The following is a 20,230-nucleotide window of genomic DNA, read 5'->3' as shown; positions in this document are numbered from 1 at the left end:
AATAAAGCATGAAATGTGACAATTGTAAACAATAATTTTAATAACAAAAACGCAAATAAAAGTTAAAACAAACAACTAAAATATAAAACATAAAATGTATAAACAGACGTTCCGACCTCGCTTGGATCATTTTCAATGTTTAAACGTATAAAATTTATATGATATGTTGATGATGTGTTGATATTTATTTTTTACAAATTTTAGATTTCTCCGTTTTTCTTTTTGTTCTCTTTAATAATAAATTTTAACGTTACTTTAAACAAAAGTTTAAATTCACAGTTGTATTTCTTATATTTTCTGTTAAATTTTCTCTACAGTAAGTTTAAGATTTTTTTTTTAAATGTTCAGAGGTAAATGTTTCAAGGTTTTTTTACAGTTAAAATCACAAGTGTTACAATGTAATTTCTGTTAAATTAAATATGGATAAAAGAAAGTATAACGGCATTTTTATTTAACGCATCGTTGAATAAGAGACCGTTATGTAAAAATAAATCTGAAGAAACGGAGAAATGCTTATTATTTCGATGCTGCGTTGATGTCAACCGGAAATTATATCACGCCTTGTTATATAGAGAACTAAATTTGCGCTTGCCAATTCATCTAAGACGTAGACGCGATTACGGTAATACTAAAATAATCAGGCCATGTAGTTCCATTCACTAAGAAACACAACGGCGTGTAAAATTCTCACGGAGCTACAGCCGGGTGCGTTATTAAGCTTTACGTAAAGGGTAACGACAGAGAGATGTCTTTCCGCGATACTTTAATTCAATTCTTTCTCTATCTCGTCTAACAATCAATTTCGAAACTGCGTCAAACTGCAGTGTAGCATCTGCCAATCTTTTCATAATAACACATACATACTTATACTCTGTTAAGAATTACTCTGTTTACAATTACAATGCAAGTATTTGTATAAAAGAGATTTTTATATAAAATCTCATTTGTAAAAAAAGTAAATAATAATTAGCAATTTATTAATTGATGAATACGTTTTGTCCTAAATACAGACAAAAAAATTTTTCGAAAATAAATGTTCGTAGTCTCTTAGAAGATAAACCTGTTGACTGTATTTTGTCATTAAGTCATATTATAGATACAATATTTTCTTTTACTTATTATTAAGAATACGAATATCTTACTTGTTACATTATCTTTTTAGGTAAAATAATTTTGAGAAATAAATAATCTATTTTATTCTTTACTAAATTGCTAATGTTTACTTTTTTAAATAATTTATTTTTCTTTTAAGAAATTTTCCTCGTATATATTAGGTGTACAACTTTGCTCCCGCCGTTTTTACAGGTATAAATTTATACCTGTAAAAGCGGCGGGAGCAAAGTTGTATTACTTTTTGCGCTCACAAAATACATAAGTACGTATAATTTTATATTAGATAATATATTTTCATATACACATGATATTTTTTATATTGTTTTATATTGTATATTTAAAAGAAATAGTTGTGTGAATCGCGAAAGAAGTGACAACAATGCTGTACCGTCATATTGTGGGCTTCACTACGTATAACATGCAGAGATAATAATTACGAGAAGCATCTTTCGAGGACATACGTGGGTTGAATTCAAGTTTGGTATCACGACGTATCGTTTACCAATTTTGTCATCCTCGAACGGATATATCCCTGATGAAATATATGGAGGAAGCCGGAAGTGGTTGGCGGACAATGAGCAGCGGTATTTCATTCGTGATATCTGTATTTGAATAATATTTCTAGTTAGCCTTTCCTTTCCCTTCTCGAGTCGGTGAACTCAACCGTAGAAAACGATCTTCGTTCATCGTAAAATAAGTCTGTAAATCTCAATTGTCGTTGAAGTTCCATTATATGTGCAGGCTGTCTAAAGGAAACGGAATAGGAGGTACATTTACTCGCAAAAATTTTTTTTTTAATTGGTTTAGATAGCGTCATGAACAATGAGCACAATATTCATACTTTACAAATTTATTCATATTTTATCTTAAAATTTTAGATGTAATAATTTTATTAGTAAAGAAAGGATAAATATAATTTAATAATAATACACTCTCAGAGAAAAAAGTCGTATCATATTTTCTTAGTTTAATTAATTAATTTATTATTCCTATTAAAACTTATTTATAACATATTGTTATAAATTTTTACATGTGCAGATAACTTCTAGGAATTTTAAAAGTACTGAATTTTGGTACTCAAAACTGTATTGTCAAGAAACTAATCTCTTATTTATATTTTTGTCTTCGAAGTTTGAACCAATGTTGCACATTTTATGTATGCGGAATGGTTTTCTTCATAGGAGAAACTGAACTGCACTGTGTTCTTCTAGTGATAATGTTCGTGGCTGAACAGAATTTAGTAAAATGTTTCGAATATATCTTTTAAAGTTACTTCAGCATGAGAGATTATCATAATTAGTTACTATAATATAGTATAGTCTATCTAAAAAAAATATAATTGTTATGTTTTATTTTTATGAGATCTAAGTAACTATTTTATACGTAGTTAAGATACTATTTCACTATCAATTGATAGTATATATAAGAATGTTGTCGTAACTAAATTTTTACAGTGTTGAGTAGATACTAGATAAGTAGCTATTATCCTATAATAATAGTTAAAGATACTATAATTGCAAATGTTGCTAAAAAATAGTTGCCACAACTATTTGTTTTCTTTTTCAGTGTGCAAATAAACATCTTAAAACCTGCAAAAAATTTAATCTGATTTTATTAATCTAATCACTTTTTAAACTTATTTCACTAATAACAAAGATTGTTAAAACAGCTTCTTCATGTTACATTTCCATTTTCTTCAAACACTGCGAGTCTTAAATGAGAATTCTAATTCAATACCAAGAAATTACACGTGAGAATAAGTACAACAAACAGGAAAGAAATATCGCAATTTACTATTGGTAACAGTAAATAACGGTGATTTAACATAAATCGACATTATATTAATGACACTACAACATGTTATTAGATATCGTTGTTATTAAACATCGACAGAGAAATGATAAAATACACGTTTTTCTGGGAAATTCGTTATAATCTCATACTTTCAGATAGTTACAAAAAAAAGCACCCTGGGAAACGAGTCTCTTTGCGAAATCCGACGGAAGTGAACCCGGGAATAAAATAAAAAAGTGCAATTAAACAGTGACGTTGATTCAGCGTTACGTATGTGTGTGTGTATAAAATTATATTTCTCTCAGTTACGCGTGAATCAAACAAATATCGCAGTCATTATTATAATTACGCTTCATAATTGATCACGACGTAAGGATCAAGATAACCTGGCCCAGGATCCAGTTAGAAAGTATGTTTGGAGTGTTATTGCAATTACAATGATGCGATCGTTTTCTGGTAACACAGAGAGAGAGAGACCGTTATCCGGCATACTGCGCGAGAAAATAAATAAATTTGTCCACAACTCTGATTGCCTCACGCATTTATCAGAATTTAAATTACATGCTCCAGAATATCATGATTACAAAATAATGCATTACGACGATCTTTCTATTTCTCGGATAATTATAAGTATACCATCGGCACGAATTTTTCAGAAGTTACACGTAAATCTGACTTTCGGAGTTCGCGATGGATCTATTCGATTCATTCAATTATAAAGTATTTTGTCAAAAATTCAATTTACTTTCTATTTGCAAATTTGGATTATTCTTATTAGAATATTGTATATTTAGTATTCATTTTAATTGTTACTTTGTCTTGGAAATTAACCCTTTTAATTAAGTTTTTATTGCCTTTTCGGTATAGTATACCTGGCTTTATTTTTTCAATACTTTCCCAATGCTTTCTTCATTATTTACTTTTTTATTCATAAAGATGTATACGTCTGCTTGATACAATTACAATTCCTTAATGTCTAGCGTTTTAACGAAAGAACATTTTACAATATGTTTATTTTTATGAATAAGCGATTGAATGGAATTCCACAATCAATAGCTATTTATATTATTTATGTCACGATTTTCATTATCCGAAGAATTGACCGAGGTTTATCCGATAAAAGTTCGTCCGTTCGAATGGTGCAATCCGTGAGCCGTTCCTCAGCACCGAATTATTCGCGTTCCTTCACGCTCGACTTCACCTCGGAAAGCCGCGTTCGAACGAGTCTAGGAGTCATTGCTCGTTTTTTACACGCACCGTTTCGTGCCGCTCAACAGGAAGCCCGAATACTTTCTAGCGCTGACCTAGGATCCAGTCCAGTTCTAGCTGTAACTCTCATGGGATTCAGGTTCCGACTCTCCAGCCTTTTCCTCAATCTTCGATCTACGCACAACTACCTCTTTTATTTTATGCACAATTAGCAATTAACACATGGCGCCATCGATCAGTTTCCTCTATTCAAACATTTTACAGTCTGTCCTATATAGAGAAGCTAAGCAACTTTTCGTTCTTATAAGTACTCGTGCACAACTAACAACATGGCGGTTGTTTAGTAGTATAATCAAAGATACCAACCCAGAGCGACCCTATAAGTACTGTTCTTATTTTTATACTACGTCGGCGGATCCATTTGTTCGCAAGAAATAAATATAAACCACAGGAAGCAAACCGGTTTAACTTCTCTGATTACTATCAACCACGAATCTTTTTGAGAACACAACTCGAAGGACACCAGCTCGATTCCATTTTGCCGATTTCGTACGTATCATGACTGTAAAAAGACGCAGGAGCAGGATAAACGTGCACCTATACGGATGGATAATCGTCGACGTTTCTTTGGAAGAGACACTTCATTTACATTTATATACACACATACGGTTATGACGAGCATCCGAATTCCCTGATAAACCGTTATAATCGTCGGGGATCGGCTATCTCGAACGCGCGAGGCAGTGGGGGGCATATCAGACATTCAGCTCTCACCACAGGAACATTTTCTACCGATGACAACGTAATCACGAATAATCGTAATCCTGTCGCGATCGGTCCTAGTCGATAGGATACTTCCTGCCGATCGTAAATCTAACGGGTTTCGAATTCGGATATGTATAATATACGATCGGTTCGTCTGAGGCGACGTGTTTATGCAGGGCCGGTTTAAGGAATTCTTGGCCCAGGGACTGAAGTGTAGTTCTTTTACAAATTCCTCGTTAATTCAATCTATTGCGTTCTTCGACAATTTACTGTTAATTGACAATGATCTTAGTTGTTCTCTTAATTCAGTTGGAAGCCGCAGACACGAGAGGGCTCGCGCCACTCTTCGCACAATGTGACTCTCCAAAAAGATGGGGCCCCCGGGGCTACAGCCCCCTTAGTCCCCCCCCTCTTAAGCCGGTCCTGTATTTATGTAAGAGCATTCGCATAAGACTTATTTCACACAAATTAGCTTCTTCTACTCAACAACAATTATAGAAGTATGTCACGAATCAAAGCAGCAGGGAAGCGATCTGTTATCTTTGTGAATAAAAATTCATTAACCAATATACACTTGATTAGTACCTAACAGTCGAAAGATTAATAATTTAAAAAAAAAAATACGAAAAGTTATTAAAAAGTTATCTTCTTCGATCGTTCTTTGATTCCCTCTACACTCTAAAAAAATCTAAAAAGTATAACGTGTATTTAACGAACTTTAACTATATTGGTTAAATGTATAGCTAACTGTACCAATAATTAATTAGCTGTACATTTAAATAAAAATATTCTCATTTTATCTTAATTATTTCTCTAAACACATTTTTTCATATTTTTTTCATATTTCTTACGAGTATTATAGTTGTAACTTTTTTCAACGTGACGATTACTACGATCGACCAAAATGTTGAGAGGCCACGATCACATGTACGATTAAGAAAGAATTCTTGCACGAGCTCACAACGTAATCGGCATCTTTGAAACTGAAGAGTCCTAATTACACCAGACTGCTAATTAAACGCGGATGCTCGTGGCAGATCGCACGGCCGCTTGCTCCAGTTAAGCGCGGGGCACAATTATGACGATCCGCGGACGGACAATGGCATTTGTTGCAGCGGCCGTACAACCGCACGAACTGCAAAATATAATAAACTTTCGCGATCCGTATGCCACGTAAACGACGGTGTACCGTGAAGCGCACGGGGATCGCTTTCCAGCACTTCTCACGAGTTCGCTCATCTACGATACGCCTCGCGACCGTTGCGTCACGCGTCTACCCACAATTGCTTACGATGTGGAAAACGCAGCTGTGGTAATACACGCCTGCTCTGCTTTAATCACTATATTACGTTTTCTTATTCTGTTTCCTTTTTTTTCAATTTGGAATCTACTAAGGGCTGCTATAAACATAGATATATATATATATATATATATTTATAATTAGATTTCGCTCGTTTTTTACAATGCAAAGTATAAAGAAAAAACGAGCGGTAATAAGATTTTTAATTAATAAATTTCTAGTTTATAATATTACTAAGAAACAACACATAAAATAAAAATAATAATATCGAATGTTTCGGAATTTTTATATATACAGATCCTTCTTCAACGATTCATAAAGATACGTTTCGATGTCGACGAGATAAACGCATAATTAAATTTACATTACTTTTAGATTTCGAAACTTGGAACAAGCAATTTTGTGATTAGCTTAACTTATATTTGTAGTGCTGTAAATAATTAATTAGAGATGCACTGAATATCCGGGAAGAAGCAATTAAGATACCGGATATTTGCCAAAGAGAGAGAGAGAGAGATCCGGTATTATATTTCTAAAGAATATTGTATATAGTGCAATAATAAAACTTTTTAAGTATTTGTATTGTTATGTATTATACACAAAATTTCACTAAAATTTTAGCTGAATATATTGCCAGAAATCAGATATCGAGCAATCCTTTCTACTATACACATCCAAGGAATACAATTAATATTAAAACACAATTCTTTTTTCTTCTCGTCTGAACAATTAATGAAGTGCCATTTGACTACCAGAGTTGATTGCCAAAGTTACAGTATAACTTTTTATAAATCTTATGCTTTAAAAAGCATAAACGTAACAAAAAACGTAACAGACATTTTATTTTTATAAATATGACAAAATTAAAGATTTCCTTTTTTAAATAGAATTATTTATACAAAAATTACATTAAAAAATTTGAAGTAGTTGCTAAATAGACGGTGGTTATTCAGTTATATAAAGCTCTGAAAAGAGAGAGAAAACTGTAAGAAAACGAGTCGCAACAGGATATACTGTTCCATTCCATTTTCGGGATCGAATTTTTGACGACTCTTTTAGACTCGCCACTCCACAGGGCAAAAGGGTGCGACATATTTGCGAGACACACGAGACAAATGCGGAATAGCAGCGTGATTGATACCCACGTTGGGGTTGTCGTGATAAAAAATAATTTGCTAGTCCGGAGTTAATAGACACAGGTGCGCAGTACAGCGTAACGTCATCAATAATAATCCTCGCGACTCTCTGGCGATGTGGCGACGGTTATTGCGGCACTCGGTTACGCAGGGCGAGGTATGCAGTCGCTGTGCGCCACAATTCAACCATATACACGCACATATACACGCGCGCGCGCAGAAAGAGAGAGAGAGAGAGAGAGAGATAGACCGTAAGGAATTTTATGGGAGCGGGTGTGTATTCGACGGCGTGCAGTAACGACGATACCTTCCGCGTTCTTTCGCGATTATGACGAACGTTCGATGAACGCGAGGAAAAAAATGTGGTTGAATTTCTCGACTATGCGCCGCGATCCACCGGTACGACTCGCGTGTCATAAACTTGCAAAATCGTAAATCTGCTGCGACGAAACGTACAAAATTGTTGCATCGCTAAATGCGTCGATAACGCCATTTATAGTCCACCGACGAGAAATTCCGAAAAAGATTGAAAGAGTTTCGAGAGAGATTATACGCACCCTGCCTCCGTTACTCCATCCGACGATATCGTACAATCGTTTAATTACAGCCGTACGACACAAGATCGACGTCCATTTAAGTAGAATGTCTTGTCTGTTGCAGAAATATGCTGATAAGAGAATTGGCGACCGTTTGGGTCGCCGTCCTCTTGTGCCATCTTCAGCTAACGGAGTCTCAGGTAAGCGTTCAAGTATACACTGTTAAAAATTTAATATACCTTCAAGTTACTACACAATTTAAATTCAATTTCACGACATTACATTAAATTTAATGTATTTATAAAAGAAAAACATATTTGCGTACATGTGTACATAAAATTGAATGTGTTTATCATGAAACTTTACGAAATTTGTTATACTTTTCATAAAATTTTATGAAATTTAATGTACACGCTCGTTACATTTAAGTAGCTACTGTAACTTAATTTTCAATTAAATCATTCATTATTTTTAATTTCGTTCGTAATTACGAGCTTCATTTACATATGTAAAGGAAGCATTTCTAACAGTACATGATATCGAGTCAGAGTTTCAACATCTTCCAGGATATATCGGCCTTATAAATTCACTAAATGTTCGAATATTACTTATAACAAAAGAAAGGTATTGCGTTAAAATATTTAAAAAATTTAGTCAGATACAGATTAGAAAATAATTTTGTTAAATCATCAAAATAAATCTGTAGCCTTTTGGCTTGATTAATTTATATGTACAGCATAATTAATTCGGAAAAATTATTTTAAATTAAAATATCACTAAAAGTGACAGTATATAAAAGTTTTCGAAAATATAAATTATATTAATATATGTTTACATTAGTATAAGTTAAATATAAAAAAAAAACATGAAGAAGATTTATGAAACAGAAGTGGAAAGTGTACGTCCTACTGCCCCTGTAAGGGTTAAAAGTTAACTACGGCTATTATCTACTGATATTTACAATCATCTCCCATATTACACGTAGTACATTGTGCAAAAGAATTTTGAATTAATCATTTGTCTATATTATACCATCACCTTTTCCGTGACCCAATTATTGTTTCATATCTCTTTCCTCGATAGAAAAACACAAATCATGTGATGAAATCTTGCATAAAATTTGTAACTTGCAGTTACATAGGCATATTTACTAAAACAGATGTAGTCATTTATTTAAAAAAAAGTTAAGTTTTAAAAAAATTGTTCAATAATTGAGAAAAATATGTGCGTGTAAAAATAGTTATACATTTTCTTTTTATAATGTCATTAGTTGCCACCAATGAGATATAAAACCCAAAATTAGCCTCGAAGCTGCATTTTTCAAGGAATTATGCAGAGAGAAAGCAAGACAAAAAAAGTGATTTTTCTCATATAAACGACTGCGACCGAATGTAATGAAAAAAATATATGTTGTAGACATCGTTTACGCATCACCTAAACGCAACTATTACCTGCGTGAATTTGATCAAATGATCCCGACCAGCTTTTAACACAGCTGTGTTCCGATATTCGCTGCCAGTTCTGAAAATCAATTATAGTTCATCGACATTACGTGTACTACAGATTTTCAGCAGTGGCAGCGAATTTCGGAACGCAGTCACAGTCACGGTCGGTGTAAACAGGAAGAATCTAAGTACTCGCAGCGAAAGTAATTTTGTCTGTGACAAGGAAAAAGTTGCACAGAGCCTATCACGCCGCGCGCCGGCAGGTGAGGCGGTCTCGGTCAAGAAGAAAACACGCGCGATACGAGCCCTACGTCGAGATTCTTGCAAGTTTCCACTGTGGATTATGAAGTAATTGGTATGTCGGCGGCGGCGGCGGCGTGGAGGCCGACTCTCCGTAGGAGTTAGCGGTGTCAGAGTTCGTTTCCACGAGATATCGCATATGTGAGGTGAAAGTGAATTTCAATGCACACACCGAGCGCCGCACGTGTGTACGACGTGGCTGATACGCACGCCAAGGTGCCGCACACAGATGCAATATCTTGACTACAAGAACTGGCCCGATATATGAGGGAGAGAGAAGGGAATGTAGCAAGAATGCAAGTCCGAGGCAAAACGTTTCTGCATAACGCCTTGACGAGGCTCTCTCGAGAAGCGAAACGTTCCTCTTTAAACCCAACTAAATCTGTCCAAAACAATTATGATTGTAAAAAGTGTAAATCGCTTTGCAGAAATGCAAGATGGGTGCGCAAACAAAATTCAGAAAAATCTCTCTAAAATAGATTTTAATTCTTCTATATTACGTTTACTTTCCATACTTCTTTTTTATCAATATTTTTTCATTATAATAATTTAATAATTATACACTTTTTTCCCTTAAAACTCCTACGAGGTTTTATTGCGTTTCGTTGCATAATTACCTAATAGACATATAACATATTTCACGACGTCGTAAAATTGCTCTTATCGTAACATGTTACAAAGAAATAACTTCGAGTTGCGTGTGTGGCACTCGAGGACTCGATTTTCAAGCGTATTCGTGCGCGCGGGAATGCGAGGGCGCAGCCTTTCTATACATCTAATACAACTCGCACCTCTCTCGCAGGAATGTAGTCACCGTTATATCACTGATACGCACGCATAGCAACGTCGAAATATACGTGTATGTATATGGACGAGAACGCATCCGAGCCGCTCTCGTGGAGTAGCGGGTACTTTCCGTGCTCTTGAGAGACGGATGCGAGAAACGAAGATCGTTGGACAGATTGCATCTTCACTTTCTCCCGCCGCATAACAATGTGTCTAGCATGTCTTGGTCTAACTGGCGCCTTTTCACAGTTAAATTCGACACGCAGGACTTCCATTTGTGTGAAGCAATCCCATACAAAAATGTAAAATTTACGATCTTGGTCGCCGAAGTCCCATTGATCGATTGGTATAAGAAATATATTTGTAGCAAAAAATTTATGATATAATATTTTTGTTACCTATTTATTTCAGTTTGCCGTATATGAAAAGAATAGTTTTTAAAATAGATATTTAACTAGATAGATCTAAAAATAATCTTATCAAATTATCAAAATAATAAATAAAATATATATTAGAAAGTGAGAGTAAAATAATGTCTATACGGCTGGAGATGCGTTAATCTAGAAAATATTTAATTTTCCAAAAACTATATATAAAAAATTATTATAATATCAAAATAATGATGTAGGACGGTGAAACTACAGTGAATAATAAAATTATATTAGTGCCTACATAAGTTAACAATTTTATGTCGAAGCAAGTAATTTTTAAATATAAACATAAGTGTTGAATTATGATTAATTAACTTGTTTTATGTATAGAGAAGACTTAACATTTGGGCAAAGATCTTTCTCCAAAAAACGTTTCTAAAATAAAATATTTAATAATAAATACTGGACATTATTATGTGTACAAACTTTCTATTCTTTATATACAGGGTGTCATTAACCGATTAAATCGCCTATTAGAGAAGAGCGAACTGAGTCGAAAACTTAGGTCGAACAAACGCATTTATTTGGCTACCTTTAAGGTCTAATATCTCGTTAAATATCACGTAAACTGCAAAATGGTACAAGACTTTTTGACTCACTTCAATTTGCTTTCAACTTAACAATTCACAAAAGAATTTTATTATTTTTATTATTATTTGTTAAATTTTTCATGACAATGACAGTTTGTCTTACTAGCCAATAATTTACGAGTTTTTTTTTTAATTTGTATTATATACGAACTCTATATTTATATATCATTGATACTATACTGCAATTTAGAACTCAGATAGCAACTATAATTCAATTTATGATCAAGCGTTAACTATTAGTGTTATGTAAACGTGCTTTATTCTGTGTTGCAGGTTCCTACTACAAATGTGTTTACCTGTCCAAACGGTAAGTAATAACATTCACTCGTAGACAGTAAAATTTAATAAAAAATAGTACTAAAAATAAATCTTTCCTTTTTTTCCGAAAGATTATGTCCGGTATTTGTAAATTTATCTATTCAGACAAATTTAAAGATAATTCTTCAGTACGATTTAAAATTACTCGTTAAAAGAGCACGAGAAATTATTTTAAACGTAGAAGTACGCTAATTGTAAGTAATTGTAAAAAAATTAAAATATTATATTCTAATTAAATATCTATATATGACTCTCATGTGTTGCTTTCTATTACTATAAACTAACTTTAATTTAGTCTTTAGCGTTTTATAATTCTAAGAACTCTGGTCTCTCTCTCTTTCTCTCTCTCTCTCTCTGGAGAAAAATAAAAAAGTAAGTTAATCCAAAAGTTAATCTACATTCGAAACGGTCATCAGACGGTTGATTTATGAGTAAATCCCGCGAATCCGATAACAGAAAGTACGACGCAAGATAATGTGAAAGTTGCTCCGCAATTACTTTTTTTTAAACGAACTTTATAAGTTAATCCAGACATTGTAGAAATCGCCATTCACGAGGCAGCCAACTTACCATATATTAGATCAATCGGAAAGTTCCGTCCATCTTGCGGCAAGTATCTATAGCTAGAATTGTCGATAACTCTAATGTCTAGATCAATAAAATTCAATATATAAAAGTATAATACGTTTGCATCAATAACATAAAACGGTTTTTCTTATAAATAACAAGATAAACAACCCGAAATTCTTTGAACTGTTTTCACATAATTAATCACTTTTTAACACAATATTATGTAACTCTTTCATTATTCTATTCTAGAGTTTATTATAGAGTTTTCTTTGCCTTTTTATTCACTCTCTTTGTCCGACAGCCTACTTTTTTTTTTTTTTATTATATCGCATTTTATGGTTATACCGGTAATGCCACTGTATTGCACTGTATTATGCGATGTTTCATCATTTTCTGTTTCTCGAGATAAAAGTTGAGGAATTTCTAAAGAGACAAAAGAGATAAAAAAGCAAGAAACAGGAAACAAAAAGCACATTATTGTAGAATAGCTATGATATATAAAGAAACTTTATGGTAGTAAAGCACGACTCTATTATAAGTGACAATTCGATCGTAAAAAAGGAGTTCGTTTATTTTAACTCGTTTCTTATTAGCGAGAATTTTTGTTGCAGATACAGTGACAGATAGTTTTGCAGGATTAATTCCTTGCGTCTTTATATAAAAATATTATCTTTGCCCGCATGGCGCACAGTACAATGCAAATAAGGGAAATCAACGGAAGATTCCTTCTTTTTTTTTTTTACTAGGACGCGTCGTTACTTACATTTAAATCACACAGAAACGCTTTGAATCACAAATCGCACGCCGACAATTATTCCTCGCTCCGGCAGTAGCAAAGTTTCGACAATGAAACAAGTATACGCATGTCCGGTAAATAAATCTCATAAGAGACAATGAGAATAAGAGTTCGGCCATTCGTAACACTGCTCCACTTTTCTTCGTTTACTCGCCGATGCAATTAAGTAGGTTGCACGTACCATATGAGGCCGATTGGTCGCTAGCCATAAGTCGTTGCGTGCGCCTGAAAAATTGCAAGTGCTATTTTTTCCGTGTTTTCTATTTTCTCGTTCTTTCTTACTTCAATTAATCGACGATTCATTCGTTCACACCTTCGATCTCATAATAACTGCAACATTGCGAAACGATTTCATATCGAGACACCGAGAGATTGTTTTGAATAAATATCATTAACATTAAAAAGGATGTCGACAAAAAATATCATTCAATTTAAACGATAGCAACAAATAAATATTATTTAACTTTAAACGAATATATTTCATTTAATATTAAATTAATTAAACAAAGAATTTTTAACATTGTGAACAAGTAAATAAATATTATTGAACATTATACTAATAGTTAAACATGACCCTATTTAATATCATAGAATAAAAAATAATTTTTCAGAATTAAAGTAGATCAAAGTAAATCAAAATAGAATTTTTATTTCAGAAAATAAATCTTGTATTCTAATATACATATTTAATTAATATGTTAATACATTACGTTAATTTGATAATGAGAATAAAATCTACATTCTAAAAACATGACTCTCTATTTACATAAATATTAACATTTTAAGCGTTCTGGAATTCATTGCAAAACATATGTCTCTTTAGTCCTCATTCGTTCAGCATTTTTTATATTTCACATGTTAAGTGCATGGACCTTCGAAAATACAATATTATTTAAGATGCAAATAAAGAATATTAAATTTCAAATTAAGATCTCGAAATTTGAATCGTACCACACATCAAGCCAGATCAAACTTTACCTTAATCTATGACGTTTAATGCCAGCAAGGCGAATTGTATTTAATGCAGGTGGAACCCTGTATTTAAAGGCTGAAATTTTCGATCCACCTGACGCACGAATCGATATATGAAGATGAACGTATCAGGTAGATTCAGGTAGATCGATTCAGGTAGATTCAGGTAGACTCAAAGGTATAGGACGGCATTCCTGGACCCGCAAAAATTCCACAGCGGCCATTTTCTCTTTCAATCACCTCCTTCTCGTCTACTCCAGAAGTATCATTGAATCGCCCACCTCAGGCCGTCGGCTCTAAAAATTGTACGTCGACTTTTCGCATTTCAAGCGCAACGGTTGTACATTCGCACCTTGGAGGAAACTCGACCGAGAGCACCGTCGAACGGGATTCCAAAAAGTAGAACATCCGGCAACTTGCTCACTCATCTGTTCTTACGCGATCATCCGTCTTACTCCGCACGCGCGCATACCATACTTCTCGCAAGAAGGCTTTTGCTGAAAAAAGAAAACGAGGAAACGAAGATAGAGAGGCTGCCTTTCCGCATACTCGCGTCCCAAGTCCCAACTATCAAGTCAAAAGATTGTATCATTCATTTTCTAGCTCATCTTTCGATTGTCACTAGTTTTGCTCCAATTTCTTTCGTATCTAAAATATATTTCATTGAATACTAAATATCATCGATCACAAGGTCAATTTTATTTCACATATTTCAAATAGTTGGAAAATTTGTGAATGAACCATTTCCAACACAAATAAGTAATGTTTTCTACTGTGTGCACCCAAATTTTCCTATTAATTAATTTTAACACTAAAAAATGTTGAATATCAATTTAGAGCAATATATTCAAATAACACAATCATATTATACTAAATTATATAACACTCATGAACATGTTAAAAAATCAACACAAAAATTTTAGCAAAGACCAGATTTAACACAATATAGATATAGATATTTTTGTTTAAAATGCTCGCTCTATATATTTCAATCTACATTTTATAATAGCGGAATGTCGAGATTTCCTTTATTTTTCAAATCAACTGCGATGCATCATTAACACAATATTACACTATCATTGGTTAAAATATCATATGTATCTCGACCGCCGAAAGAAAATTATATTTACACGATCTTCGGACGAGAAATGCTCCTAATGGACGTCGAGAGAATCATATATGCGTGCATGACCATTTGACCTTTTAAAAGAAAGGAAGGTCGTCATCGTGTCTGTCCCAACGAATAACCCAACGTCGACTGCATCAGCAATATGACTCTGAGTGATGCTGCGTCTTGTTTCTTTTCCACGCAACTTGTGTGTTTAAACAAAATGCAAAGCATTTTTAATTCCGTATAATCTTCTGTTTCATTCAGCACTAGGAGAGGAAAAATAATTATAATATCCGTCAAAAATAAAAATAAAATAAAACATTAAATATTATTTTGTTTATAAAAATAATTGCCTAGAAATAGTGCTAATCTATTTCGATTGGAAAATATTCAGCTACGGAAGAATTCCCTGAGTATTTATATACATATGATACTTGTTATTATCATTTAATAACAAGCAGAAACTATCAGTAAATAACGTGAATTGGATAATTATATGGATAGAAATAGACAATTTTTTTCAAATTCTTTAAAATCTATTTAAAGCTAGAGAGAGCTTTGAGTATCTATTTAAAGCTTAGGAAATATAAATTAGTTCTACCTGGTAGCATTATTATTTTCTGAACAAAAAAAAACAATACGCTGTTTCGTGTTCGCTTTATTGTATTCAGATAATTATACGAAATATGTTGTACCTTCTCGTGGATCGAAACGTCGAAACGTTACTAACAGCTCATTTACATGGCGTGTTCAGAGATTCTACAGAATACAATACCACTTGTTATACAACAAGATTCTGTCTAGGGGTGCGTTTCGTTTCTCGCATGGTGAGATGCTGGATCGCAAAAGGTCCTGCGCCCTCTGTGCGCTTACCTCGTTCGATATCCGTGACCTTCTTTATCGATTTAATCGCGCGATCGATTGGCGATCGATTATCTATCATTTTTTCCGCGTCCTCTCTGACTCTCTCTCTCTCTCGACTTAATGGCGGATTGTACGACGCGCTGTGAGTAAAGGTAAAGACTAAAGTCAATTTCTGGCCACGATAATCCGGCTTTACCGGAACCTCTGGGCCATCCAAATTTAGAAGAAGAAAAAGATTAAAGACAATTAATAACTGTGCAGTTCTTCAATCCAGCCCATCGTAAGACTAGTAGAGTCACAACACATGGTTTGTCCTTGTTGCTCGCCAAATATTAAACAAGAACATGCATCATGCGCGATACGGAACGCACCTTAGGTGGTGGTTTACTTTGATCGAACCACTGACACGAATCGAGTTCGCGGAAACTCAACAAGTATCCTGAAACGATGTACGACATGCCGTAAAATAAAAGAAGCTCGTGCCGCCGGGAGCAATCTGAATACAAGTTTCTTACGTATAATATTCACGTCGGTCAATGAAGAAAATTATTTCGATGTAATTTCTCAGTCGAGTGAGCAAGTACATCAAATTACTCTCTGACTAATCATGGATTTGAGAAAATCTTCTGAATCAGATAGGTACATATAAATCATGGTATTAAAGATATCAAGTTAATCCGGCTACTGTAAAAAGTATCAACAGTTAAATCTGACAGAGGAGTTAAACTAGATTACTGATGAATAAATATACGTAAATCAATAACACTATCTATCAAACTTGTTAAACTGTTATTCTTATGAATTGAATAGCTGATATACGTAACAGTATTTTTATTTATATTATAAAATTTAAGAACAACATTAAATTCATTCAGCTCAACATAGACAGTTTATTTATTTTAATTTGCATTGCAAAAAATGAGCAGAATTTATTAATGATTTTTGTCAATAATCAGCTACTTTAGGTACTTAATTTTATACTATTTCACGAGATTCATCTCGACTTCAATCAACCCCTTAAGTGCACAACGTATGCACTAAAAACAATTGGGGCCATTGTATCACTGTCAGGACGGACTGTGCAGGTCACCGATTAACCGCCTTTCCTATCTTCTGTATGCCTGCCAGCAAAAGATAGTTAAAGTATCCGGTTGCACGGAAACGCTTGCCGACCTTAAAATAAAAGGCTTCCTAAATCCGTACGAGTGCCAGTATTTTCTAGTTTTCAACAATTTCACGACTGTGACGATAAAATAAGATGTTAAAAAATTGATAAACGTATTACAATCTTTTTTTACTATAATTTTAGAGATTTTAATCAATTATAATCGGTACACAATATGATGTTGCAATAGTCCCCTTAGCCAATATATTGCGTGCACGCGACGCATTACTACAACTTTTCCGCACAGACAATCTCTACGCATTCAAGACAGACAGTTTAATGCAATGTTTCCTTGAACAGGATGGGAGCTGCGAGGCATACACTGTTACAAATTCTTCAACATCAGGCATTCCTGGGAAAAAGCGGCGGAATTATGCAGGAGGTAAGGCGTACTATCGATCTTATTCCCTTTTATTATAAACATCTAAGATTTGACTTTTACAAAATACAACACGGTATCTCTTTCATTAGAATGAACACACCTCAGCGTCCGAGAATGGATTAAAATGGATTGGACATTTTGTCTATTCGAATTCATATTTTAAACAGCGAAAACTTTTTTTTTTTTGGATTCAATTAGACTCAATTGGATGCAACTGGATTGAAAAACTGCGTTTCCTATTCAAAATTTTGAATTGTACAGTATTCATTATGATCACAAACGCACTGAAAAAGCTGATATTATTTTTAGATTGAAAGGTATACAGATATGCTCCATGCAATTCCTATAAATGAATAAAAACGCATTCGGATTGAAAAGGATTCATTTTTACATTTATGAATCCGTATTTCTGAAAATCTGAATCCATTTTAATCCATTTCAATCCATTCTCAGATACTGGGACGGTATCCATATACTCGTAATCCGTTTTTAGATCTGCCTTTTATTTCTGTACTATATAAATTGTAATAGAATTTTCTTTCTCGCTTTCACCGCACAAACATATACATATATCTAATCTTTAAATTTTTAAAAATCGCGCTTGAGTGTTCAGCTATAGAAACAATTCTCTTATTTTAAGATCATCTCAATTTTTCCGAGATAAAGGATATTCCATTTTTCTTATTCTTCTCGACTCTGCTGCATTGTGAGACGAGTCACCGGTGTGGTATTGATGATTTATTGCAGATACGGGAGCGAACTGATGGTGGTAGAATCGTACAACGAGAACAACATGTCGGCGAACATGATCGGCCGGCATTTGGATCGTTACTGGCTGGGTCTCGCTTCGCTCGACTACTTACGTACCAACACACTCGAATCTGCCGCGGGAATGCTCGTCTCGCAATACGCTGGTTCGTATACGCAATTCCGTTTCACTTGATTTGCAGACGTCCACATTCTGCAAGAGCAGATCCCGTAACCGAACGCATCCTGTGCAATTTCTCTTCTTCCTTTTTCTTTATCTGTCTCTTGAGTGTGACTCGCGCTCTTCGCCATTAACGATCGACTGCTTAAGAGACCTTGACCGATATTCTACATGATGCAGTTATCAAATGCGATTCTCGGAGTGAACGAAATGAAGGGAGTGGAAATTCTATAAGTTACAAATGTTCAATCCTCTCATTATCAGAATCTATTTGATATCAATTCCAAAATACGATTTTTTTTTTTCGTCTTTTTAACTTTTAGTTTTCCTACAAAATTTCATTTTCAATTATTAACTTCAGCTATACTACTTACCGTTTTGTCGCATGAATGCGACACACTGTATACGGCATACCCAACCAAACTTTGCTAAAGCCCCAACGGTCTAAGTTGGATTTTAATGCTTACATAATATATTTTCGGTCAAAATTTATATATGATACATACCTTGTTTTGTAAACTAGACGCCGAAATTGTTTTTAATCTTGAAACACATAAGTTGAACTGTGAGATAATAATAGCACAAATTAAATTGACAATTAATTTAATAATATTGTATTAATCTTTTTAATCGAAATGGTGTATATTAAGAAAGTCTGCAACATCGGATTGACTACGATATTGGCACTGTCAGCACCGCAGCCACGATAGCAAGATTCTAATCCAGCTAGCAATTCAGCAGAAAAACAAGCATCGTGTGCCGCTGGCTTTAGAACCGCTGACAGTGCCAGTCGCAGCCAATACGGTGGTAAGAATCTAATCCAGCTATAGTAATCTAGAAAGAAAACAAGCATCGTATACCGCCGCCTTAACGGTATATCAAGTAAATATTATATACATGTATAGTTTTTCGTTGTTGTTCATGTTACTTTACATAAAAAGCGTTACGAGCGTATGTTCTATGTAAAAAACTAAAAAATTTACCTTTTTTCAAAAAAGTAAAAAAGGCGCTAAGAGTATATGCTCCACGCAAAAAACTATTTATATATAATTAAATCTAAACCACGTGATCTATCTTTCAAAATGCAAGTAGTAGTATTATCCTTACAAAATTAAAAAGTAAAAGTGGTACTGTCTTTATTTTTATATACAACGAAATCTAAATATATGTCTTTGTATTCCAATTAAAGAATCTTTCTATTCCAAATATGTAGTTTAGTTTTTTGTTAAAAAAGTTATTATATCACAATTAACATATTTGTCTTCCAACCAAAGTTGTAGTAATTAGTTATTTAATCTTCCTTCAAAACATTATTATATCGCAAAATTGCGTTATCTCATTCAATTCAAGTGTTACCACAAAAAATTTAAAGAGATAACAGTACAAAATGAAAAAAATTAATTTAAATAAAAAAACTTTTTATGTAAAAGGCGTGTGCTATACGCATAATACGTAGGGCCAGTTTCTATCAGGGTCGAAAACACGGAACTCGCACACGCGGGACAGAGGCACACTTTTCCTATAACAATACTCAGACGTCGCCGTTTCTTGTCGGTTTGCTGCAAACTACAATTTATCCTCGTCTAGCGCATTTGTGTACCTTTAATAAACCGCACTATTAATTATGCTCAAGCTTAATTATGCATCGCTAGCAACAGATGTAATTACTTATAAATAAGGATATATATGTATATTGTGTGTATATATATATATATATAT

General features: G+C 33.7%; 1 protein-coding gene across 2 annotated transcripts in view; it reads left to right on the top strand.

The window, feature by feature from the left end:
* Positions 1 to 7,981: 7,981 nt before the first annotated feature.
* uif (sushi, von Willebrand factor type A, EGF and pentraxin domain-containing protein uif) overlaps positions 7,982 to 20,230 on the top strand; it is a 33,811-nt gene continuing 21,562 nt past the window's right edge. The window contains exons 1-4 of one of the 2 annotated variants that reach the window (XM_018549859.1): positions 7,982 to 8,053; positions 11,679 to 11,712; positions 17,502 to 17,583; positions 18,331 to 18,497. In XM_018549859.1, the coding sequence (XP_018405361.1) occupies positions 7,982 to 8,053; positions 11,679 to 11,712; positions 17,502 to 17,583; positions 18,331 to 18,497 (355 nt within the window). Of the gene's footprint in view, positions 8,060 to 11,678; positions 11,713 to 17,501; positions 17,584 to 18,330; positions 18,498 to 20,230 lie in introns of both variants that reach the window. The other variant, XM_018549858.1, reaches the window with a different exon arrangement.

This window comes from Cyphomyrmex costatus, unplaced genomic scaffold (genome assembly GCF_001594065.2).
Source record: "Cyphomyrmex costatus isolate MS0001 unplaced genomic scaffold, Ccosl1.0 scaffold907, whole genome shotgun sequence".
In the NCBI taxonomy this organism is placed as follows: domain Eukaryota; kingdom Metazoa; phylum Arthropoda; class Insecta; order Hymenoptera; family Formicidae; genus Cyphomyrmex; species Cyphomyrmex costatus.
The sequence above is the reverse complement of the archived record's forward strand: the minus strand, read 5'-3'. Positions and strand labels throughout refer to the sequence as shown.